Source organism: Pituophis catenifer, unplaced genomic scaffold (assembly GCF_029215685.1).
Source record: "Pituophis catenifer annectens isolate HBS135680 unplaced genomic scaffold, rPitCat1.0.hap2 SCAF_18, whole genome shotgun sequence".
NCBI lineage: Eukaryota > Metazoa > Chordata > Lepidosauria > Squamata > Colubridae > Pituophis > Pituophis catenifer.
Window position 1 is genome coordinate 1,532,184 of NW_027256898.1, and position 24,891 is coordinate 1,557,074.

General features: G+C 45.6%; 1 protein-coding gene across 1 annotated transcript in view; it reads right to left on the bottom strand.

Annotated features, from left to right (window-relative positions):
• The window catches only part of VPS13D (vacuolar protein sorting 13 homolog D), a 94,756-nt gene that overhangs the window by 41,380 nt on the left and 28,485 nt on the right, over positions 1–24,891 (bottom strand). Inside the window, exons 24-44 of the mRNA XM_070956313.1 lie at positions 24,229–24,409; positions 23,111–23,293; positions 21,667–21,886; positions 20,503–20,713; positions 19,793–19,964; positions 18,489–18,595; positions 17,222–17,431; positions 15,521–15,786; positions 15,203–15,336; positions 13,548–13,703; positions 12,671–12,887; positions 11,505–11,579; positions 10,953–11,159; positions 8,994–9,083; positions 7,330–7,470; positions 6,342–6,464; positions 5,260–5,334; positions 4,049–4,154; positions 3,267–3,419; positions 2,183–2,318; positions 1,294–1,341 (exon numbers count right to left, since the gene is read on the bottom strand). Of these exons, the coding sequence (XP_070812414.1) occupies positions 1,294–1,341; positions 2,183–2,318; positions 3,267–3,419; positions 4,049–4,154; positions 5,260–5,334; positions 6,342–6,464; positions 7,330–7,470; positions 8,994–9,083; positions 10,953–11,159; positions 11,505–11,579; positions 12,671–12,887; positions 13,548–13,703; positions 15,203–15,336; positions 15,521–15,786; positions 17,222–17,431; positions 18,489–18,595; positions 19,793–19,964; positions 20,503–20,713; positions 21,667–21,886; positions 23,111–23,293; positions 24,229–24,409 (3,211 nt within the window). The remainder of the gene's footprint in view (positions 1–1,293; positions 1,342–2,182; positions 2,319–3,266; positions 3,420–4,048; positions 4,155–5,259; positions 5,335–6,341; positions 6,465–7,329; positions 7,471–8,993; positions 9,084–10,952; positions 11,160–11,504; positions 11,580–12,670; positions 12,888–13,547; positions 13,704–15,202; positions 15,337–15,520; positions 15,787–17,221; positions 17,432–18,488; positions 18,596–19,792; positions 19,965–20,502; positions 20,714–21,666; positions 21,887–23,110; positions 23,294–24,228; positions 24,410–24,891) is intronic.

The following is a 24,891-nucleotide window of genomic DNA, read 5'->3' on the forward strand; positions in this document are numbered from 1 at the left end:
ACAGCCGCCAAGAATTCAAAGAATAATAACTGAAAGCTTACTATGGTTGGCAGAATGCCCAGAAGCAATTTGCAGGAAGCTGATAAGATAAGCAAGACAAGACGGGAAGGAATATGAATGAAGTTGTTCCCTGCAAATTGCTTCAGTCGGTGTTCACCCTTAAATAGGCTAAGGGAGTGGCCAATTAGCACCAAGCCTTACTCTCGAGGAGACCTCCTCCTGAGGAGCCACTCCTGCCTTTTGGCAGCTCTGCACGCCCGTGCATTGAGAAAAGGCTCCTCCTCTTCGTCCTCTTCACTTAAGGGAGCTTCTGGAGGCCCTCTCGCACTCAGTGCTGACTGAAACATATTTGGAATATGGATTTTTTTTTAAAAAAAAAAGCTAACACAGCTCCACCACTGATTTTGTCTTCTTCTGTGGATGAGTCCATTTCTACTCCCTTTATTCCATTTCTTCAGGGCTTCTGTCCGTTTACAAACCATCTGGAATGTCAGAGTCTTTTCCAGAACTAAGCCACCAGTTTGGAAATCCCTACAAATTTTGAGGATCATCCCTATTATCCTCAAAATCTATCAGCAAAATCAGAGAAAGCTTTTTCCAATGGGTTTTCAAGAGCAGAGTTCTGCTTATTGGTGACCAGGTTCAAATGCGATATTCGTTATTTCGTCTCCCGTTGAACCAATTCTGGTGTCCGGCACAGAAGGCCAGGTCCAATTAAATTGATTTATTCCTATTTAGGGCTAGGCACAGAAAGCATCTCAACTTGTGGAGTGGGTGCGGTGGCCTAGAGGTGGAGCTCCGGCCTCACCATCAGGAGGCTGTGAGTTCGATCCTAGGGAGAGGCAGATATTTCTCTCTCTCTGGGCACAATGAGAAATATATATATCTGCTGAACAAAACTCCGCATTGGTGACAGGAAGGGCATCCGGCCAATAAAACACTCAGCTGCATTCGGTTGCCCAGACTCCACCCAGCAAGGGATTTTATGTTAAAATAATTATAAAATAAAATAAAAAAGTTAAAAGATGATGATGATGATGACGGAAAGCTTCTCAACTAATAGCATCTGCTTGGAATTAAGATACGGGTCACTGGAGTTCAAGGGAAGTTGGACTTGTGGCTACGTAGGGATTCTCGGCTGATCCCTCTTTTGACTCCACCCCTCAGTTCCACCACTCCTTCTCCTCCTACATCTGGTTTGTTAAAGGCATTGTATGGTTTAAACAAACCATAATACAATCACACACGGCTAAGAAGAAATTGAAGGACCGGAGGAAAGGAAATTCAACTTACATAAACCTGTGGATGGATGATGTTGGTTCTACTAATGGGGCTGCCAACCTACATAAAAAAAAAAAGAACAGGAAAGTTGAATTCTGGCGCGCACACACACACACACACACACACACACACACACACACACACAGAGTGACCCGTTGGCAACTTGACAATTCCTTCTCATGGAGCACAATCTTTTTCTTTTTAAAAAAACTAAACAAAACCAGGATGTGCATTATAGGTAGTCCTCAATTTACAATCACAGCTGAGGCCAAAATTTTTTCCGTGATTTAAGTCAAGACCGGTGGTTAAGTGAGTTTTGCTCCTTCATTCTGGAAGATGACGGGAAGCTGCCAAGCTGGCAAGATTGACATCTTCGATTAGAGAGAAAAAATAATAACAACACGAATTCCTTTGAATGGTGACTTGGACTTTTTGCGTGAGACAGAAAAGAACGAAAGAAAGAAGGAAGGAAGGAAGGAAGGAAGGAAGGAAGGAAGGAAGGAAGGAAGAAAGAAAGAAAGAAAGAAAGAAAGAAAGAAAGAAAGAAGGAAGGAAGGAAGGAAGGAAGGAAGGAAGGAAGGAAGGAAGGAAGGAAGGAAGGAAGGAAGGAAGGAAGGAAGGAAGGAAAGAAATTATACGTGGGTTTGATGATTGGAAAAAAACAATAGATAACAGGACAAAAAAACCCCGAATGTGGTTAATATTTGAGTTTTAATGTTCCAGAGTGAGAGAGCTGGGAGGGACCTTGGAGGTCATCTAGTCCAACCCGCCCTCCAGTTTCAGAATTAGAGTCTGATGTTTTGTTTTTTTTTATTAGAGTTTTGTCTTTAGTGTTAAACATAAACTGGTTTTTTTTTTTTTTGTTCCTGAAAAGAATAAAAGAATTCAAACCTAAACTTACCGTTGAAGAAGAATTGCTTTTATCTGGAGCCGCATACCGGAAAAATATCCCCACTTTGTCAACTGATACAGGACTAACAGCCTCCCAGCCGTTGACTCTCACTTGCAGCTGGTGGATTCTCAGGTCGTGGGTATGCCTGGACGGGTATGGTTTCAAAAAAAATAAAAATAAATCAATTTATGTGAAGACCGACGGAATGGTGTTTAGGAGGAGAAAGGCCCAAATTGACATCCCAAATGATGCCTTAAGAATCATTTTTTTTTTAACCAAATGGGATTTAGTTAAGATTAGAGATAGGGTGAATGGGTAATATTGATTTGAGAGAAAAAAAGAAAGGGGGGGGGGGAAGGAAAAATAGAGAGAATAAATACTATGGCAAAAAGGGAATATATAAATAGTGTTGAAATGACTAAAAACTGTTTAAATTTGTGAACTGGCCAATACTCTGTTCAGAAAAAAAAAAAAATGTATGTGTATCTGTCTGTTTAAAAAAATAAATAAAAAAAAACTTTAAAAAAAATCATTTTTTTAAAAAAAAATCTAGTTTTGCCTTAAGAATTTTTTTTAAAAAAATATAGTTTTGCCTTAATGGTTTTTTAAAATCTAATTTTGCCTTAAGAATCATTTTTTTTAAAAAAAAAATCTAGTTTTGCCCTTAAGAATCGGTTTAAAAAAAAAAATAAAAATCTAACCTTAGGCTCAATACGTTTTATTCTATGGCTGTTCACCGCCCTGAGTCCTTCGGGAGTAGGGCGGTATACAAATTCAATAAATAAATACAATAAATAAAAATTGCGGTCGTAGATTCGAGGCCTACCTGTATAACGATTAGCATTTGTAGAATAGGCACAAGGTACGGAATTATTACTGTTGCTGGTTTTTGAGATTATATAATATACTATAAACAGACGCCGAAACGCTATCAAATATACCCAGACGATGGGAAGAATATCTAAGAGTATAAATGATAAATATAAAATCCCTCCTCTGATCTGAAACTAACCCTGGAAATCTAACAGACAGTGGGAAAGCGGTGAGAAAAATTGAGGTTTTTTTTTTCTTTCTTTCTTTTCCGCCGCCTCACCTGTGCCTCAGTTTCCCCTTGGCTTCGAAGGCGAAGGGCACCTCTTCTCCCGCGAGGACTTCCCGCCACTCGCTGACTTTATGGGCTTCATCCAGAAAGGTCTCCTTTTCTTCTGGCAGGACCGGTGGGCTCCCACTGTGCAGGAGGGCCGCGCTGGAAAGCAAGAACCCAGGGTCGTGAGTTCGAGTCCTGCCGGTTACCCTCCCTTTATCTCAAGTCCGCTTCACAGGGTTGTTGTTGGGGTGGTGGGAAAACAGCAGGAGGAGGAGGAAGGAGGAGGATATGTGTGCTGGATACGTTCGCTGTCTTGAGTGATTCGTAAAACGAATACGGGAAGTCCTTGACTTACAACCATTCGCTTAGCGACCGTTCGAAGAAACGACGTCACTGAAAACAGGGACTTAGGACCGTTTTTCCACACTTATGACCGTTGCAGCAAAGCCCATGGTCACGGGATCAAAATTCAGGGGCTTGGGAACTGGTGACGGTCACAACGTCACGTGATCCCATTTTGCGACCTTCCGATAAGCAGAAGTTCACGGGGAAGCCGGATTCGCTTTACAACCGGGCGGCTAACTTTATCGACTGCAAGGATTCACTTAACAACGGTGGCCAGAAAGGTCTTAAAATGGGGGGCAAAGCTGACTTCACAAATGTCTCACTGGACGATAGAAATCTTGGGGCTCCGTTTTGGTCGTAAGCCGAGGACTCCCTGTGCTGTCCGAGAAAACTCGGCCGCCATCAAACAGCCGGCTGGAAGTCCCCACCTCTCGCTTCCTTACCGAGTTGGGGTGCTGGTCATCGTGGCAAACCACAGGGTGCAACCGGTGTGATTCCGGAGGGCGAAAGGCACAAAGGGCTGCCTCCGTTTGGGCGCCTTCATTTCCGCTGAAAGAAAGAAAGGAAGGAAGGAAGAAAAGGAAGAGTGAATGAGGTAGGGAAGCGCAGAGCCAGGTCTTACTTACGAGGCTTAGCTTCTTTCGACCGGGTCAGGAATGTCCTCCCCATAAGAGGGGGTGGAGGGGGTGGGGTGTCTCCTTCCCTTGATGGAACAAGCAAGTGCCTTCCCAAATCTCAATGCCTGGGGCGAGCGCCCCCCACCCCATTCGAAAATCCCACCCAGATAATTTGAAACGAAGAAAAGGAAAAAAGGGAAGGGAAGGAGGAAGAAAGAAGGGAAGGGACGGAGGAAGAGGGAAGTGAAGCGAAAGAAAGGAAAAGAAAGAGGAAAGGAGGAAGAAGGAATGGGAAGGAAGGGAGGGAGGGGGAAGGAAAGGAAAGAGGTATTTCCCTGAAAATAAGACCTAACCAGAAAATTAAGTCCTAGCACGATTTTTCAGGATGCTTGTAATATAAGCCCTACCCCCCAAAATAAGCCCCAGTTAAGATCCTCAGCCAGATGGGTGCATTTAGTACCATATTTCCCTGAAAATAAGACTCAACCAGAAAATAAGCCCTAGCATGATTTTTCAGAATGCTCGTAACATAAGCCCTATCCCCAAAATAAGCCCCAGTTAAGATCCTCAGCCGGATGGATACATTTAATACCGTATTTCCCCCCCCCAAAAAATAAGACCCCAACCAGAAAATAAGCCCTAGCGTGATTTTTCAGGATGCTCGTAGTATAAGCCCTATCCCCCAAAATAAGCCCGTTAAAATCGTCAACCAGACGGAGGCGTTTAGTACTGTATTTTCCCCCAAAATAAGACGTAACTGGAAAATAGAACAGAATAGAATCCTTTATTGGCCAAGTGTGATTGGACACACGAGGAATCTGCCTTCGGGTGCATACGCTCTCGGTGTAATAAGGTGTCTTTTGCAACAAAGAATTAAATATAAGGTTCTTATTCATTTAAATATAATAAGTCTTATTTTGGGGGGTGGGGTGGGGGGGGAAACGCGGCGTATTTTAAATATCTTGTCGGCAAACAAAAGCGTCAGGAAAGGCCAGGAAAAAGAGGGAAAGCATCTGGAGAGACTGGGGATACGATACCTCTAGCATACATCTGGTGCTCAAGGTTAGTCAGACTGGTTGTGCTCCTAGTTCTAAGGTAGGCAAGAGGAAGGCCTAGCAGACAGGAAAGACAATGTTAGCGAGAAAAAGGCAGGTCAGGAGGCAAGATGGCGGTGGTCGGAAAGGGGGGGGGTGCAAGAAGCCGTCTCAGCCCGAAGCTGTCACTCTGCAGTGGGGTGGAATAAGTTCCTTCGGACGGCTTTCAATCACGCTTCTGGGACCTACAGAAGGACTTGGACCAGGGGTAGGATGCTGGGGGTTTGGCAGAACCCCTAGCTAAGATTCTGTGCAGTTTGGAGAACCCCTGAATCCCACGCCCACCCAGCCCTGCCCCTCCCAGGAGTCCCCACGCGGCCCGTTGTGGATGCAGGTAAGTGCAAGTAACATGTGGAGGCTCAGGGAGGGTGAAAAACGGGCCAAGTTTGGGAAGGCCAAAAATTCTGGGCTCCGGAGCCTGTTTTTGCTCTTCCGGAGGCTCGAGAAAAGCCTCCGGAGCCTGGGGAGGGCAAAAATGCACACAGACACACACCCGTCGTGGTGCAGGAGGCCGACTAGGCCACGCCCACCATGGCCACTCCCACCCAGCAACCGGGCAGAGAACCCCTTGCTAAAAATTTTGAAGCCCACTCCTGACTTGGGACTACAATTCCCTGTCTTGAAAATGTGTTGGTTCTGACTGGGACTTGTAGTGCTCACCGATCGAGTTAGGGAACCCTGATGAAGAGATGAGAAAAGGGGAGAAAAAAAAAAGGTCGTTTGATCTCAGTCCAAGAGAAAGCAGCCCTTGTTTTTCGAGCTCCAGGCACTCCTCAAGTTACGACAGTTTGTTGCGTGGCCGTTTAGAGTTACGACGGCATTGGAAAAAAATAACTTACGCCCGTTACATAGAAAAGTACAACTGATGCCTGTTAAGGGAGGGATTTGGCAGAGGGGAAAACAGCGTCTGTAGAAGGGGGTGGGGGGGGGTAGGGATCCTAAGCATCCGGCCGAATGCTTTGCGGGCTGGTTAAGGTCTCCACATCCATGCTGCAGGCATCAAGGCCACGGGCGCCAGTCCACACCTTGCCTGAAGGAAGGGGGGTCCACCGAAGAGCCCACCCAGTCTTCGGATTCCAGATCCGTCGTTTCTTTCTCCTGACTGCAGTAATCGGCCATCCAGGACTGCTTGGTGCTGGCGTATTGCTCTAGGGAAGGAGACGGAGAGCCATGGTTGAATGAATGAATGAGGGAAGAAGGGAAGAAAGGGAGGAGGAAAAAAGGAAGGAGGAGAAGAAGGAAGCAAGAAAGAAGGAAAGGGAGGGAGGGAAAGAAGGAAGGGAGGAAAGAAAGGAAGGAGGAAGGGAAGAAAAGAAGGGAGGGAAGGAAGGGAAGGAGGGAAGGGAGGAGGAAAAAGGAAGGAGGAGAAGAAGGAAGCAAGGAGGGAAGAAAGAGAGGGACGGAGAGAAACAAGGAAGGAGGAAAGGGAGGGAGGGAGGAAGAGAAGGAAGGAAAGGAAGGAAGGAAAAGGAGGGAGACATGAAAGGGAGGGAGGGAAGGAAGGGAAGGAGGGAAGGGAGGAGGAAAAAAGGAAGGAGGAGAAGAAGGAAGCAAGGAGGGAAGAAAGAGAGGGACAGAGAGAAGCAAGGAAGGAGGAAAGGGAGGGAGGGAGGAAGAGAAGGAAGGAAAGGAAGGAAGGAAAAGGAGGGAGGCAAGAAAGGAAGGGAGGCAAGGAAGATGAGAAGAAAGGAAGGGAGGAGGAAAAAAGGAAGAAGGAGGAGAAGGAAGCAAGGAGGGAAGAAAGAGAGGGATGGAGAGAAGCAAGGAAGGAGGAAAGGGAGGGAGGGAAAGAAGGAAGGAAAGGAAGGAAGGAAAAGGAGGGAGACAAGAAAGGAAGGGAGGGAAGGAAGATGAGAAGAAAGGAAGGGAGGAGGAAAAAAGTTAGGAGGAGAAGAAGGAAGAAAGGGAGGGAAGAAAGGGAAAGAAAGACGGGGGAGGGAGGCCTCCTTCCACACAGCTCTTCGCAGTTCTTCCAGCTGAGACAGGAAAGGAGGCATCCTGATAACAACCTACCGATTAACCTGGATGTGATGTTGACATCCAGACGGTGCTTTGCCTTGACTTCCAGCTTCAGCCGCGAGGGGTGGAGGCGGCTGGCCGGCTGCCGTTGCCAAAACACGGAGCAGGGCCAAGGCTCAATGAATGGCTCCCAGCCTGGGAGGAAAAAAAAAAAAGAGAGAGAGAGAGAGAGAGAAATGCCTTCACGGTGCTGCAATTCAACCCTACGGAGAGCCTAGAAACTGGGCGACGGGGAGTTCTAGCCCCACCCTTAGACGCGAAGCCAGCTGGATGACTTTGTGCCGGCCACTTTCTCTCGGCCCTAGGAAAGGAGGCAACGGCATTCTGAAAAACCCGAGAAAACTGCAGGGGATTAACCTGGCGGTCTCCAAGCAGGGTGGATTGGATTTAAACCAAGTCGATTTAAACCACAGTTTAAACCACGATTTAAATCACTAGTAAAAAGGCTTGATTTAAACCGACTCGATTTAAATCCTAATTTTTAAAGAGCAACTGTCATCTCCGTCCTGCAGCGGCTCCTCCTCTGACCCGCTGTTGACTCACTGACAGTCCAAATATTGCAGAAATCTACAGCCTCATATGCTACATAACTAAGCTCCATTTCATGCTGAATAAACGGAATTATTGGTATCTCTTAAATAGAAAACGATCTTTAGATTTTTAATAAAAGGGTATTTGATTAAAATAAATTTGATTTAAAAAATCCGATTTAAATTTTAAAAAATCCAATTTTTTTCTTTGAAAAAAGCATAGATTTTTATCTACCCTGTCTCCAAGAATCAGTTTTTTTTAATTTTTTAATTTTTTTTTAAAATTTGATTTATATGCCGCCCTTCTCCGGAGACTCAGGGCGGCTTACAATGCGTTAAGCAATAGCCTTCATCCTTTTGTATATTTACACAAAGTCAGCTTATTGCCCCCACAATCTGGGTCCTCAATTTACCTACCTTAGAAAGGATGGAAGGCTGAGTCAACCTTGAGCCTTGGCGAGATTCGAACCAGCAGTAATTGCAGGCAGCTGGTCTTAATAACAGGGTGCTTTAAACCACTGTACTACCAAGGCTCTTGAAGGGAATTGAAGTTTGAAGGGAATATATGGCCAAATTGATTAATGGCATATAAAGGCAGAGATCTCTGTAAGTTTAATACTCTGACGATGTCGGCAGATGGCTGACGAAAGCTTAGTAGAATAAAATTTTAATTATTTTAGTTCCGGAGTTCGCAGAATGTCTGTTTCTTTCTTTACAAATATACCTGGAACTCGTATTTTTAGAATAGTTTGTTATATATATATAAAACAATTCCCAGAGCCATGTTCCCTGGGAAGGGCCAAAGCTTAATCAAGAATTTGGTTTTTCAATGAAAGCAGAGAGAAAGAGAGAGGGGCTCAATTGTGGTGGCCGAATGGCACATGGGGGTTGAGAAAGGCCACTCCTCTTAACATCAAATTCAGGTAATCCTCGATTTACAGCCACAACTGAGTCGTTAATGTCTGTTGCTAAGCGAGACAGTTGCTAAGTGAACGTTCTTGCCCCAGTGGTTAGGTTAGTCACAGGTCGCTAAGTGAGTCTGGCTTCAGTGGTGGTGTAACTTCAAACGGTCACTAAACGTGAACAGTTGTAAGTCGAGGACCAGCTGTGCTAGTGGCAGAGACTTACCGGAGAGTTCCCGGTTGTAATAGTCGCCGGAGAGCGTAAAATGAGCGTAGCCTTCTGGGCTGGCTCTCAAATGCTGAAGGAAATTCAGACCTGTAAGGGAAACGACGATTATTCACAAATTCTGAAAGTTTGAATCTCTAGGAAAGAATAAAATAGAAATAGAAATTCCTCACGACCTTAGGGGTCAAAGATCCCTCCTCTTATGCTAAAATAATAACGCTTTTGAGCTTTTTATTTTAAATATCAGGCCCTGGACATTTAACAGCTGTTCCCCAGAGTTTGGTCAAAAAAAGAACAATGAACCAGTAGAACAGCTGGCCACCAGAAGTTGGGGGTGCTCCATCCCTGGAGGAGATGGAACTCCTTTAAGAAGAGACTGGACAGCCATTTGTCCGGGATGGTAGAGGGTCTCCTGCTTGAGAAGGAGGTTGGACTAGAAGACCTCCAAGGTCCCTTCCAAACCTATCATTCTGAGATAGATAGATAGATAGATAGATAGATAGATAGATAGATAGATAGAGATATGAAACATAAATAAATAGATAGATAGATAGGTGGATGAGATAGATAGATAGATAGATAGATAGATAGATAGATAGATAGATAGATAGATAGATAGATGATAGAGATATGAAATTAGATAGATAAATAGATAGATAAATAGATGGATGGATGATAGAGATAGCTAAATAGGTAGATAGATAGAGATAGATAGATAGATAGATAGATAGATAGATAGATAGATAGATAGATAATAGAGATAGATAGAAAGATAGAAAGATAGATAGATGAAACATTAGATAGATAGATAGATAGATAGATAGATAGATAGATAGATAGATAGATAGATAGATAGGTGGATGAGATAGATAGATAGATAGATAGATAGATAGATAGATAGATAGATAGATAGATAGATAGAAAGATAGATAGATGAAACATTAGATAAATAGATAGATAGGTGGATGAGATAGATAGATAGATAGATAGATAGATAGATAGATAGATGAAACATTAGATAAATAGATAGATAGGTGGATGAGATAGATAGATAGATAGATAGATAGATAGATAGATAGATAGATAGATAGATAGATAGATAATAGAGATAGAGATAGATATATAATAGAGATAGGTAGACAGAGATAGGCAGAAAGATAGAGATATGAAACATTAGATAGATAGATAGATAGATAGATAGATAGATAGATAGATAGATAGATGAAACATTAGATAAATAGATAGATAGGTGGATGAGATAGATAGATAGGTAGATAGATAGATAGATAGATAGATAGATAGATAGATGAAACATTAGATAAATATAGATAGGTGGATGAGATAGATAGATAGATAGATAGATAGATAGATAGATGAAACATTAGATAAATAGATAGATAGGTGGATGAGATAGATAGATAGATAGATAGATAGATAGATAGATAGATAGATAGATAGATAGATAGATGGATAGATAAATAGATAGATAAATAGATGGATGGATGGATGATAGAGATAGCTAGATAGGTAGATAGATGATAGAGATAGATAGATAGATAGATAGATAGATAGATAGATAGATAGATAGATAATAGAGATAGGTATATAATAGAGATAGGTAGACAGAGATAGACAGAAAGATAGAGATATGAAACAATAGATAGATAGATAGATAGATAGATGGATAGAGATTGATAGATGATAGAGAGAGAGAGAGATAGAGATAGAGAGAGATAGAAAGGATACATGACAGACAGAGGCAGGTAGAGAGGGATGGATGGATGGAACAATTTGCCTCCAGAAGTTATGGGTGCTCCATCTCTGGAGGTTTTTAAGAAGAGGTTAAACAGCCACCTGTCTGGAATAGTATGTTTTTTTCCTGCCTGAGCAGGAGGGGGTTGGACTGGATGACCTACGAGCTCCCTTCCGACTCTAGCATTTCGCCTTCTAGCCACTTACGGGAAAAGGTCAGCTCCGCCAAAGGAACGTCGCAGTCCATGCAATCGTCGATGAAACAAATGCAGATGCTTTCAGCTTTGACTTCCACCCCGGAGACCAGCCGAAGAGTCCTGGAGCTCTGCCCGTCTGTGCCGCTGGACTCGAACCCGGAGCGTTTCAAAGGTTCGGCGTTCTTGAAGAGCCAGCTGGCCGCTTTCTTCAGCTGACCTGACCGATATCAGATAAGGAAAGTTAAGGAGGTGTGTGGCCACTTGGCTTATTTGACACCGGCAAATACCACCTCTGGCTGGTCCTGGAGTGGGGAGGGAATGGAGATTTCGCAGTATCCTTTCCCTGGAGTGGGGTGGGAATGGGGATTCTGCAGTATCCTTCCCCTGCTACGCCCTCCAAGCCAAACCACCCCCACCAAGCCACGCCCACAGAACCGGTAGTAAAAAAAATTGGATTTAGTTTAGTTTATTATCATTGCCCCTCGTATAGTGAAATTAAATGCCATCTTCAGTCTACATTATACATAAAAACTTTTATAACGACTCTACGCAAATAACACACCTTGGCAATCCAGCAGAGCTTTCCGGCAGTCGTCCAGGCTGAAGCCCAGTTCCTGCAGGCGAGCCAGCTGCACTTCTGGAAGCAAAACAAATTTAAGGGTTTTATTCCGTTTACTGCGATTTCTCCTTTTTTTTTTAAAATGGAGAACTCTGCCGTTTCTTTATCCTTGACTTACGACGACAATGGAGCCCGAAATTGCCGTTGTTAAGGGAGGATTTGCTAAGTGGGTTTTGCCCCGCTGTGCAATCTCTCTTGCCGCAGTTGTTAAGTGAATCGTTTCAGTTATTAAGCTAGTAACTCGAGTTGTTAAGTGAATCCGGCTTTGACTTTGCTTTGTCGGAAGGTCGCAAAACAGGGATTGCGTGATCCCAAGATGCTGCAACGGTCATAAATGTGAGTCAAGAAGAGGAGGAGTGGGGGGGGGAAGGGGAGGAGGAGGAGAAGAGGAGGAGGAGAAGGAGAAGAATGGGAAGGGGAGGAGGAGGAGGAGAAGAACAAAAAGGAGGAGGAGAGGGAGAAAGAGAAGGAGGAGAAGGAGAAGAAGAAAACGAAGAGGAAGATGGGAAGGGGAGGAGAAGGAGAAGGAGGATAGGGAGAAGAAGAAGAAAAAGGAGGAGGAGGAGGAGTGGGGGGAAGGGGAGGAGGAGGAGAAGAGGAGGAGGAGGAGAAGAAGGAGGAGGAGGAGAAGAATGGGAAGGGGAGGAGGAGGAGGAGAAGGAGAAGAGGAGAGGGAGAAAGAGAAGGAGAAGAAGAAAAAGAAGGAGGAGAGGGAGAAAGAGAAGAAGGAGAAGAAAAAGAAGTGGAAGATGGGAAGGGGAGAAGGAGGAGAAGGAGAAGAAAAAGAAAAAGGAGGAGGAGAGGGAGATGGAGAAGAAGAAGAAGAGGAGGAGGAGGAGGAGGAGGAGAAGTGCCGATTCACTTAACCGCCAATTCACTTAACCGCCATGGTAAGAGAAATCGTAAAAGGGGAAAAAATTCATTTCTCCGCTCTCTTGCTTAGCCACATCAATTTTGGGCTCACCTGCTATCGTAAGTCGAGTGACCGCCCATATTTAGAACCCATTCCAACCACCGACATTAATTTCCCGATATTTGGGCTCCGACAGAGCAGCAGGGAGCGGGGTGCAGAGAAGGCAGAGAAGTCAGTTTGAAACCGACGTTCCTACCGAGGACTGGATCCAGTGGCCGTTTAGCTGCCTCCGTCCGTTCGGCGCTTGTTCCCGAAATCTCATTCAGGCCAGAGGAGCCGGAAGGGGCCGGAGAGTCTGCGGCCGGAGGGCTGGGTAACACCCCGCTGGTCTGCTTGGAGATGGACTTGGCGATGGCCAGAAAGAGCTGGACGTCGTTGTAAGAGAGGCGGATGTCGAGGGTTTGCAACTGGATCTGGAGGGAGAAAACAGCAGCTGTGAGGAAAGAGACCCTTCCCCAAATTGGATGGGAAAAGGGATCTTCCACACGGGTGGGAAAGGCCTGGCGTTTCTTCTAATCAATCGATGAACCGGAAGGGACCTTGGAGGTCTTCTAGTCCAGCCCTCTGCTCGAGCAGGAGACAGACCTTAGACCATTTCAGACAGCTGGCTGTCCAGTCTCTTCTTGAAAACCTCCATTGATGGAGAACCCACAACTTCTGGTGGCAAGCAGTTCCACTGGTTAATGGTTCTCTCTTTCAGAAAATTCCTCCATAATTCCTGGTTGCTTCTCTCCTTCGGTTTTTTTTCCATCCATTGCTTCTTGTCCTGCCTTTTGATGCTTTGGAAAATAAATAGACCCCCCCCTCTTCTTTGGGGCAGCCCCTCAAATACTGGACGATGCTATCACGTCCCCCCGTGGTCCTTCTTTTCTCTAGACTGGCCATACCCAATTCCTGCAACCGTTCTTCGTATCTTTTATCCTCCAGGCCTTTTAATCATCTTGTTTGCTCTTTTTTTCACTTTTTCCAATCTCTTTTTTGTAACGTGGGGACCAAAACCGGATGCAGCTTTCTTCCAGGTGTGGCCTAACTAAGGCTGGGAAGACTTCTGGGCTGGGGAGGGGGAACCTTACCTCTAGAAGGGGAGGGAAGTCTCCGCCGTTGAAAGCGTCCAGGAGACCCGATCCGTTCGGGTAGGAAGAATTCCCCACGAGCTCCACCTGGATCAGGGCCGGATCAAGGATGGAGAGGGCCGTTTCCTGCTCGTTGCCCAGCCGGCAGGAGAAAACCTAAAAGAGCAGAATTCGACCTGTAGACCCTTGGAGGTAAGGCTGCCTTACCTTGAAGCGGGACTGGAAGGAGGGGAGGCAACCCGGAGACCCTACGGCAGGGTTTATCCATCGTGGAGACTTCAACAGACGTGGACTTCAACTCCCAGCATGCTCCCAGCCAGCGTGGGGAATGCTGGGAAAATGGCTGACTGGGGAATGCTGGGAGTTGAAGTCCACGTCTGTTGAAGGTGCCGTGATTGACAAACACTGGCCTTTAAGCTTGGGTTATTGGGCCGAAAATTCTGCCTTTTTGTTTTTGTTTTCGTAAGAAGCTCAACTGTGAAATCCATCCTTTGTGTCGAACATGCATTTTTTAAAACCATAGGTAGTCCTTGACTTACAACTGTTCGTTTAGTGACCATTCAAAGTTACAACAGCACTGGGAAAAAGTGACTTTTCCCCCACACTTATGACCGTTGCTAGCGTTCTTAAATTATGGGGCCAAATTTATATATATTCTTTTAATACTATTTTAATGTTTGTAATTTATGTTTTTATTCGGCTGTACACTGCCCTGAGTCCTCAGGGAGAAAGGCGGTATATAAATTGGATATAAAATAAAATAAATAAATAAATCCCCCGTGATCAAAATTCAGACGCTTGGCCGCTGGATCACGCAGGCAGTCCTCGACTCACGACCACGATGGAGCCCAAAATCTCTGCTGTTAAGCGAGACCTTTGTTCAGCGAGTTTTGCCCTGTTTCGCAACCTTTCTTGCCATTGTTGTTAAGGGAATCACCGCAGCGGATAAGTCGGTCACATGGTTGTTAAGTGAATGGGGCTTTCCCCCCCCACCCCCGCTGACTTTGCTCGTTGGAAGGTTGCAAAATGTGATCGCACAACGGTCGTAAGCACGAAGCAGTTGCCAAGCGTCTTGAATTTCTGACCGTGGGGACGCCGCAACGGTCGTAAGGGTGAAAAACCGTCCAAAAGTCACATTTTTCAACCCCCTTGTAACTTTGGTCATTAAACAAACTGTCATACGTTGAGGACGACCTGTATTTATGACCAGCGGGACCCCTTGGGCAGAGTCCCAGAGGGTCACGCGATCCCCTATTTACGACCTTCCGACGAGTCAAGTCAACGGGAAGAAAGCCACTTCACAACCGAGTTTACGAAGGAAGCTAGCAGAGTGTTTTTTTAATGGCCGGAGGCCTTTCCTGTCGCCAATGCGGAGTTTTGTTCGGCAGATATATTCTCAGTGTGCCCAGAAAGAGAAATATCTGCCTCTGCCTAGGATCGAACTCACAGCCTCCTGATTGTGAGACGAGAGCTCCACTTCTAGGCCACCGCACCCAATCCCCTTAGCAATCTAAATCTGGGGCTTGATTGTGGTCGTAAGTCGAAGACTTCCTGTCCTGAAAATGATGAGCCTCCGTCGGGGACTCGGGATGCAGTCGGTCACAGAATGCCACGGAAACTGCCCCCCACCCCCACCGGCGACCCAGCGGTCTCACCTCGATGCCCGACAGGCTCCCGGAGAAAGGATGATCGATCACCTTGGGCTTATAGGTCAGGACAGTCGTGCCCTTCAGAATGACCGCGTTAGTATCCATGCAGGTCATGTCTTCGACCACCACGAATTCCGTATCTGGAGGAGGAGAATCAAAAGGGTTGGAGGGGGCGAGGTGGATGAACTGGGAGGAGGAGGAGACGGCCTCTCTCCCGATCATGCATTTAACGTAATTTTAATCTACAAAATTTACTTAATCGTTTTGTTCAATAAACCACGATTAAACCACGATTAAGGTTTCCGGCGGAAAACCTTCCCTTACCGGTCACGTTGACCTTGACTTCCAGCTGTTTTTCTGTGGAGATCTGGAGCGAAGAACGCTTGGTGACGATGCCGCACTTGATAGCTTTGGGAACGACCGCCGTCTCGCCCCCGAGGCTCCGCTGGCGGGCAGGAGGCGGGTGGGAGGGTTTTTTAGGGTCGCTGGGGGTTTGGAGGAAGTCGTGGACCAGCACCAGCCAATCGAAGATCAGGAAGACACGGAGGTTGTTCAGGACTACCGTGAAGGAGGAGGAGTCCTTGGTCGACCTGGAAGGGAGGTGGGTTAACTCAAATGGTAACAAGCTAGCTTCCTTCTTTCCCTTCCTTCCTTCCTCCTCTCCTTTTCTTTCCTTCTCCTTCCTTTTTTCCTTCCTTCTTCCTCTCCCCTTCTTTCTTTCCTTCCTTCTCCCTCCTTTTTTCTTTTCTTTCTTTCTTCCTTCTTTCCTTACTCCTCTCTTCTTTCTTTCCTTCTCCCCTCCCCTCTTCCTTCCTTTCCTTTCCTTCTTGTCCTCCTCCTGTCCCTCCCCTCTCTCCTTCCTTTTCTTCCACCTGTCCCTCCCTTTTCCTTCCTTCCTTCCCTCTCTTCCTTTCCCTTTTTTCCTTCTCCCTTTCTTCCTACCCTTTTTTCTTCTTCTTCCTTCTCCTTTTCTTCTTTCTCCACCTCCTGTCCCTCCCCTTTCTCTCTCCCTCCTTCCTTCTCCTCTCCTTCCTTTTCCTCCTCCTGTCCCTTCCCCTTCTCCTTCCTTCCTCCTTCCCTTCTCCTTCTCCTTCCTTCCTCCTTTCTACCTTTTCCTCCTCCTATCCCTCCTCTTTCTCCCTCCTTCCCTCGCTCCTCCCTCTCTCCCCCTTCATTAAAGATGGTTAGTGTCAGCACTTCAAGCTGCATTTACTCTAGTGCTGACATAAGAAGGAGAAGCGGAGGCGTCTGGAAAGGGACGTTTGACTTTTCACCTACTTATTTTCCCTGGAGATAATATCCCCTAGGAGATGGGATGGGGGGGGGAAATTCCTTTGAGCTGGAGCAGTAGATTAGGGGTAGAATGACTTGGAAGATGGCCAATGAGTGCAGGGGAGTGGGGAACGGAAAGGGAGGGTTTTGGGTCTGGAAGTCAGTGTTGGCTTCGATGGAGTCGGGTCTAAAATGTCGTGCTTAATAAATAGGAGTTTTTCTTCAAAGACTTTGTTTGAAATGCAATTTATTTGAGACGACCTCGAAACCTGACGGACAGTACTTTTCACCGAACTATAAGCCACACTGAAACTTCTCCAGCTGAAATATCAAATGTTAATTATATTTAAATAGATTATCATAGAAATCATATTTAATAATGTGATAATCGTATTTAAATAGATTTCTATGGTATACTTTTTCTAGGTTGGGAGAATTGGGAGGGACCTCGGGGGTCTTCTCGTCCTACCCCTTGCTCAAGCAGGAGACCCTAGACCACGTCAGACCAACGGCTGCCCAGTCTCTTCTTAAAAACCTCCAGTGATGGAGCACCCACAACTTCTGGAGGGAAGCGGTTCCGCTGGTTAATTGTTCTAAATTGTAATTAATTGCTCGGAAGAGGCTGGGCAGCTATATATCAGGGGTGCTTTCGCTTGGATTCCTGCATTAAGCAAGGGGTTGGACTCCAAAGCACGGAGGACTCTAGGCTCCCCCGGGGCCTTCTGGGAAAAAGGGACCGGAGGCTTCCTTTACCTGTAATGCAGCTCAATCTGGATTGCCCCTTGAGAATGACTGTTTTTCGAAGGCTGGAAAATGCAATTGAAGACGTTGGGCGTTCCCGCAGAGGTCCTCTGCCCGCCGTATCGCGTGTCGAATGCCATCATGGAGTGGCAGACCAGGTTGATGGTCCGGGTTTGATTGGAGAAGCTCTCGAAGAGCAGCTTTGATTTTTTAAAGTCAAACCTAAACCAATTTGAAGGAGGGAGGGAAGGAGGGAGAGAGAGAGAGAGAGAGAGAGAGAGAGAGAGAGAGAGTTAGGAGAGGGAGGGAAGAAGAAAAAGGATGGACAGACAGCAAGAGAGAGAGGGAGGAGAGTAGAGGAGGAGAGTAGAGAAAGAGAGAGAAAGAGAAAGAGTTAGGAGAGGGAGGGAGAAAGAAAGAAAGGGGGAGAAGAAGAGAAAGGGTGGAGAGATAGAAAGAGAGGGAGGAGAGAAGAGGAGAGAGAGACAAAAAAAGAGAAAGAGAGGAGAGAAAGAAGATAGAGAGTTAGGAGAGAGAAAGGGAGAAAGAGAGGGAGAGAAGAGACAGGCAGAGAGATAGAAGGAGAGAGAGTGTTAGGAGAGGGAGGGAGAAAGGGAGAGAAGAAGAGAAAAAGAAGAAGAAGACAGAGAGAGAGAGGGTGGAGAGAGAGAGAAAAAGAGAGAAAGAGTTAGGAGAGGGAGGGAGAAAGAAAGGGAAAGAAGAAGGGTGGAGAGACAGAAAAAGAGAGAGGGAGGAGAGAGAAGAAGAGAGAGAGAGAGAGACAAAAAGAGAGAAAGAGAGGAGAGAGAGAGGAGAGGATTGAGAGAGGAAAAAAGAGTTAGGAGAGAGAGGGAGAGAGAAAGGGAGAAAGAAAAGAGAGGGGGAGAAGAGACAGAGGCAGAGAGACAGAAGGAGAGAGAGAGGAGCGAGAGAGAGAATGAGTTTTCCCCAGATTAATCTTGATTAATCTTATTATCTTTTAATACTTTTAAAAATTATTATCTTCATTATCTTAAGGGACAGTTTTTTCCCTCGTGTCATTGAGCTGCTGAAAACGTAATTCTCACAGTGCTATCTGTCCAATGTATTGGCCACATTTATTTTATTTTATTCTGGGAAAAAAATTATACTCGCCTTACTTACATTATCACAGTCATAGTCCGTTTAACTACAATGCTGCGTATTTCCCCATGTAGTATGGCTGGAGCAGGTTTCCCCCCTGAAAGCGAAGCTGTGTTAAGGTCCACGAGAGAGAGAGAGAGAGAGAGAGTAACCATACCTGGCCAGGGAGCCTTGCTTGGGCTGAGGGCTAGTCAGTTCCAGACTCACGTTGACCATGTCAATCAGGAAGGACAGGCAGATGTAAACCTCGCCACTCAGCACCGTCTGGAAGAAAGAAAGAAAGAATGTCAACTCTTAACATAAGACTTTGGCACCAGTTTTAAATTCCCAGCTTTGCTTTGATTCCAGATTGAGAAGCAATTCCAACCCCAAAGTCCAGCTGACACATTAGGCAGCCCTCAAATTTTGTTTTGCAGGTGTTATGCAAGGGGTGGGGGGGAAGGAAGGAGGGAGGAAAAGAAGGAGAGAAGGCAGAAGAGAAGCTGAAGGAGGGAGGGAGAGAAGGAAGAAGAAAAGGAGAGAGGGAGGGAGAGGAAGAGGAAGAAAAGAAGGGGGAGGGAAGAAGGGAGGGAGGAAAAAAGTACAGACAGAGGGAAGAAGAGCCTTGATAGTACAGTGGTTTAATGCACCCTGTTATTAACACAGCTGCCTGCAATTTCTGCTGGTTCGAATCTCTCCAAGGCTCAAGGTTGACTCAGCCTTCCATCCTTTCTAAGGTGGGTAAAATGAGGACCCGGTTTGTGGGGGCAATAAGCTGACTTTGTATAAAATATACAAAAGTATGAAGGCTATTGCTTAACGCATTGTAAGCCGCCCTGAGTCTCCGGAGAAGGGCGGCATATAAATCAAATTTAAAAAAAAAAAAAAAGAAGAAAGGGAGGGAGGGAGAAAGGAGAACAGGAAGAAGAGAAGGGGAGGGAGGAAAAAAGTACAGATGGAGGGAAGAAGAAAGGGAAGGAGGGAGAAAGGAGAACAAGAGGAAGAGAAGGGGAGGGAGGAGAGAAGGAGAAAGGAGAGAAGGAAGACGAGAAGGGGAGGGAGGGAGGAAGTACAGGTGGAGGGAAGAAGAAAGGGAAGGAGGGAGAAAGGAGAAAAGGAAGAAGAGAAGGTGGAGGGAGGGAGAAAGTACAGTTGGAGGGAATTAAGGGAGGGAGGGAGGAGAGAAGGGGAGACAGGGAAGGAGAGAAGGAGGGAGAAGAGAGAGGGAAGGAGGAAAGAAGGAAATAAATGAAAAACTAACACAGGGACCGGCTGCTTCCTTTCACCGGGCAGGTGAACTTTCAAAATATATATATACTTTAAAATATATATATATATACACATATCCCAGCAGGTACCCCCAAACCCTTTCAGCTTCTTTTCTTGGTTGTTTCTGTTTTAACCCTTTCGGCACCCAAAGTCACACCGCGGGTATTTTGAGCAGCACGGCCGGCCGGAAACCGAAACGAAATACCATCTCACATGTATTCTTGGGTCCTGCAAGTCGTAGGGCCGTATGAACTCCTCCACGGGCTCCCCCAAATTATTCTCCAGCAGACCCCGGACCAGCTTGTATTTATTCAGATCCAGAGAACAATGGACCGAAGAGACGATGCCGTGGACCGAGATATCCGGCACGGCGTGGCTGATCTCCCTGAATGGAAAAAAAAATAAAGTAAAAAAATAAAATAAAATAATACACACCACCTTCGTGGCATAACCGTCATCGGACAACCTTATGTGTGATGTACACCGAAGATGGCATTTAATTTTGCTGTACAAGGTGCAAGGACAATAAAGTAAAAGGAGCCTGGATTAGCTCAACAGACAGAAGCACTGTAATTTAACACCAGCTGTCTGCAATTAAAGTAAGATCGAATCTCGCCAAGGCTCAAGGTTGACTCAGCCTTCCATCCTTTCTAAGGTAGGTAAAATGAGGACCCAGATTGTGGGGGCAATAAGCTGACTTTGTATAAATATACAAAAGTATGAAGGCTATTGCTTAACGCATTGTAAGCCGCCCTGAGTCTCCGGAGAAGGGCGGCATATAAATCAAATTTTAAAAAAAACAAAAATACTAAACTAAACTAAACTTCAGGATTGACCCCAGGTGTCGCCCTAATCTGGACTCGTCCCCAACCCAGAAGCAGTCCCGAGGTGACCGTGGCAATGCCACAGAGGCCCAAACTCACCTGTCCAAGTTTCTCTCCACTTGCAATTTCAGCCTGAAAGGTTCCGTTAAGAGGCTGCCTCCCGTCTGCCGGATGACGAAAGACGGGAAGGTCAAATCCACCGAAGCGTCTTGGACGGGCTGGGAATATTCGCGGGAGTATCGTTCCGCGGCGAAGATGTCCATGTCCTGCAGGTCGACTGTGATGCAGTCCAGCAGGCAGGCTGGTTCCTCTGCAAAAGAGCAGGCTTCGTTTTAATTTAATTTAATTTAATTTACTTTACCGTCATTGCACACGGTAGAAGGAAATTAAGTGCCGTCTTCCCAGTGTACATTATAACTCTAAAAATAAGAACACAAACATTCCTTTACATTCTGTACAATTGAAATTGAAAACCCGATATTGCACTATCTCGTAGAATTCAATATGGTTATTGCCCTGGGATCGGAATTGGACTTTTCGTTCCTACCATTGGCCACGCTGGCTTCTCCGCCAGGCTTCCGCCTCGGAGGATTCTCCTCTAAGCTTTTCTCCTCGGCTGAGACGCCTCCATCCATTCGCCATGGCTAGTCGGCCATGGCCCCTCCGTCCCACACGCTTCAATTGTTGTCGTAAGTCGAGGACTATCTCTGCCTTCCTCTGCATAGCAGTCTTGCCTAATAAACTCCTTCCCTTTTCTCCTCTGTGTTAGAGGCACATCTAATTATATCAAGATGATATAAGGTATCCTGCTGGAGCAGGGGGTTGGACTGGATGACCTCCGAGGTCCCTTCCAGCCCTGGATTGCTGTCCTGTTTCAAAGCATCCACTGAAGCTGTGTCTAGTGCCAGGGTTTGTGGTCCTTCCCTCCTCTCCTTTTTCTCTCCCTTCTTTCCCACCCTCTTTCCTTTCTTTCTTCCTTTCCTTTCCTTTCCTTTTCATTTTTATTCCTTTCCTTTTTTCTTTTTTTTCTTTTCTTTTCTTTTCTTTTCTTTTCTTTTCTTTTCTTCTTTCTTTCTTTCTTTTTCTTTCTTTCTCTTTCTCTCTTTTCTTTCTTTTCTTCTTGTCTCTCTTCTTTCTCTTTCTCTCTCCCTCTCCCTCTCTCTCCCTCTCTTCCCTTCCTCCTTCCCTCTCCCTTTCTAAGGCTAGGATACCCACCCGAAACAAAAACTCCTTTGGATGAACTCCTTTTGAATCCTCACTTACCAGGGTTATCTGCCGACGAGAAAGGAGAGGATGGGGTCGGGTTCGCCCCGATTTCTGTGGCGTGCTCGCTTTTCTGACCGCCGAGAATCGGTCCAGAAGATGACTCTTTTGTGGGCAAACCTTCAGAGAGATGGGGGGCCTTCTTGGATTCATCGCCACTCGGAGTTTTCTTCACGTTATGCTTTGGGGTCCCCAGCGGTGAGGAAAACAGAACAGGATCCTAATTAAAAGGGGACTGTATAAATTAGCGATTTGGGTTTTTTTTTTTTTTTTTTTAAATTGAGTTTTCACAGCAAGGCTGTTCTGCAAACCTATCCCCCCCACAAATCAGTAAATCCATCAAGTATTTCCATTTATTCTAGGTGTTACTGACTCCAAATGGAACCTAACGACAGCAAGAGAAGAGGCAGGAATTTGCTTCAGAATCGGTTTCTTTTCATTTGGATTCTTTTCCAATTAACAACTCATCTCACAAAAAAAAAAAAAAAAATCTACTTCCAAAATCAAGAAGAGATCACTCCAAGGAAATCCACGGGCGGCTGAAGAGCATGCAATTTGGAATGAAGCTTTTATATTTATCCTTTGTAAAAAAAAAAAAAAATTCTTAAAAGGCACGGCATACGGGCACAGCAAACCAAACTCTAAAATCAGTCTTGGTTGGTTGTTTTTGGGGGGCAATTCTGCAGCTTTTAGGAATTCTAAATTTTGGAATTTTGGCACATATGTGCCAGTCGTTCCCGACTCTAGGGGGCGGTGCTCATCTCCGTTTCAAAGCCGAAGAGCCAGCGCTGTCCGAAGACGTCTCCGTGGTCATGTGGCTGGCATGACTCAACGCCAAAGGCGCACGGAACGCTGTTCCCTTCCCACCAAAGGTGGTCCCTATTTTTCTACCTGCATTTTTTACATGCTTTCAAACTGCTAGGTTGGCAGAAGTTGGGACAAGTAACAGGAGCTCACCCTGTTACTTGGCACCAGGGATTCGAACCGCTGAACTGCCGACCTTTCGATCGACAAGCTCAGCGTCTTAGCCGCTGAGCCACCACGGGCCTCCTATATTTTATATTATATTTAAGAGGGACCCTTTATATATTTATCCTTTGTAAAAAAATAATCCAGAACCTGCTGATTTCACCCCTGGGTGCGGGGTATAGAAAAGGTTGGGAACCTCTGCTTTAGACTCTGCCTGTTTCGGAAGCAACTCCAGACAGCTGCAGAATTCCCCGAAAATTCTCAGCTTCAGAAAACGGAGCACTTGCACCCAGATATGTTAAATACCTCCCATAAAACAGGATCCTTGCACACCTTGCCTTGCAAAATCGAATCCTCCAAAGGAAAGAAGGTAAAAAAACGGGAGAAAAATTATACGCGGGTCATTTTTTTACGGTTTTCCTAAAACGGCCACAACGCTTTCGAGAAACGGAAAGGAAACGCTGTGACGGCTCACCTTATCCTTGAGCGAGAACGTAGCGGAAGCACCTGCCACCAGGAAGCGGTTCTTGATTTTGAGTTTCCCCAGGTTGGCTACGATAAGCTGGCTGGATCTGGAGCTTTCGGGAATAAGGAGGACGGGAGCACCAGCTTCGATGTCCAGAAGGATTCTGGCTGCTCGCTGGGCCTGGTCTCTCACCTGAAGGAAGGAAGGAAGGAAGGAAGGAAGGAAGGAAGGAAGGAAGGAAAGTAGGTTTTAATAAAAAGCTTTATCGGGCCATTGGTGGCTTTCGAAGCGATTTCAAGGAGGGACATCCAGATCGCCGTCGTCCCAAAGGGGCTTTTTCAAGAGGTAATTGGATTTTCTTGGGGTTTTTCTTTGAAATTATAAACTAAAAATAAATCTAAACTGAACTAAAACTAAAACTCAACTCAAAGTAAACTAAAACTGAACTAAACCTAAACGGAACTAAACCTAAACTAAAACTAAACTGAACTAAAACTAAAACTCAACTCAAAGTAAAATAAAAAACTAAAACTAAACTGAACTAAACCTAAACTAAAACTAAAACTAAACTGAACTAAAACTAAAACTCAACTCAAAGTAAACTAAAAAACTAAAACTGAACTAAACTAAACCTAAACTAAAACTAAACTGAACTAAAACTAAAACTCAACTCAAAGTAAACTAAAAAACTAAAACTGAACTAAACTAAACCTAAACTAAAACTAAACTGAACTAAAACTAAAACTCAACTCAAAGTAAACTAAACCTAAACTAAAACTAAACTGAACTAAAACTAAAACTCAACTCAAAGTAAACTAAAACTAAACTAAAACTAAACTGAACTAAAACTAAACTAAACTAAAATTATAACTAAACTGAACCTAAACCTAAACCTAAACCTGAACCGAACCGAACCGAACCGAACCGAACCGAACCGAACCGAACCGAATCTAACCTAACCTAACCTAACCTAACCTAACCTAACCTAACCTAACCTAACCTAACCTAACCCTAGGTTTTTGTGTATCCCAGGAGAGTTTTAGATAAAATGAAGCCCCTGCTGCCCCTTAAGTCCCCGAGATCTCCTAGCCACGTTCCTTTGAGGGAATGCGTCTTGTGCTACGCACCGTTTGCCCCTCCACGGCGGCCCTCTGACGGCCCAGGACGTCCTGCAGTTGTGTGAAATGCTGGATGAAGGAGATGACCTCCGCTTGGAAGCGCTGGGTGTGGATGTACTGCACCGAAGCCATCCGCAGGCTGACCCGTACGTCACACTCCCTCTGAAGGGACAAGTCCGGCTGGCCGTACCTTGGGGGGGGGAGGGGGAGAGGGGGGAGGGAACCAGACAACCAACATGCTTGTCTTTTTAACCCAACAGGATTTATTCTGGATCTTTGGTGAGAACAGAGCGGAGGCCGTGTCTTTTGGTCTGCACAAGGCGAAGGCCGAGAGATCTGGAGCCAGATCTCAGTATTTGTCCCTGCCTTCAGAAGAAGGAAAAGATTAAGGGCGCAAAGATTAAGCTCGGGAAGCGGAGTAGGAGAGGTATGGGGTGTGTGGACTGCATTTGGGAAGGAAGGAAGGGATGGGAAGGAGAGAGGGAAGGGAGGAAAAGGAGGGAGGAAGATGGGAGGGAAGGAAGGAAGGAAGGAAGGAGAGAAGGAAGGAAGATGGTAGGGAGTGAAGGAAAGAAGGAAGGAAGAAGATGGGAGGGAGGAAGGGAAGGGAAGGAAGGAAGGAAGGAAATAGGGTGAGAGGGAGGGAAGGAAGGAAGGAGATGGGAGGGAGTG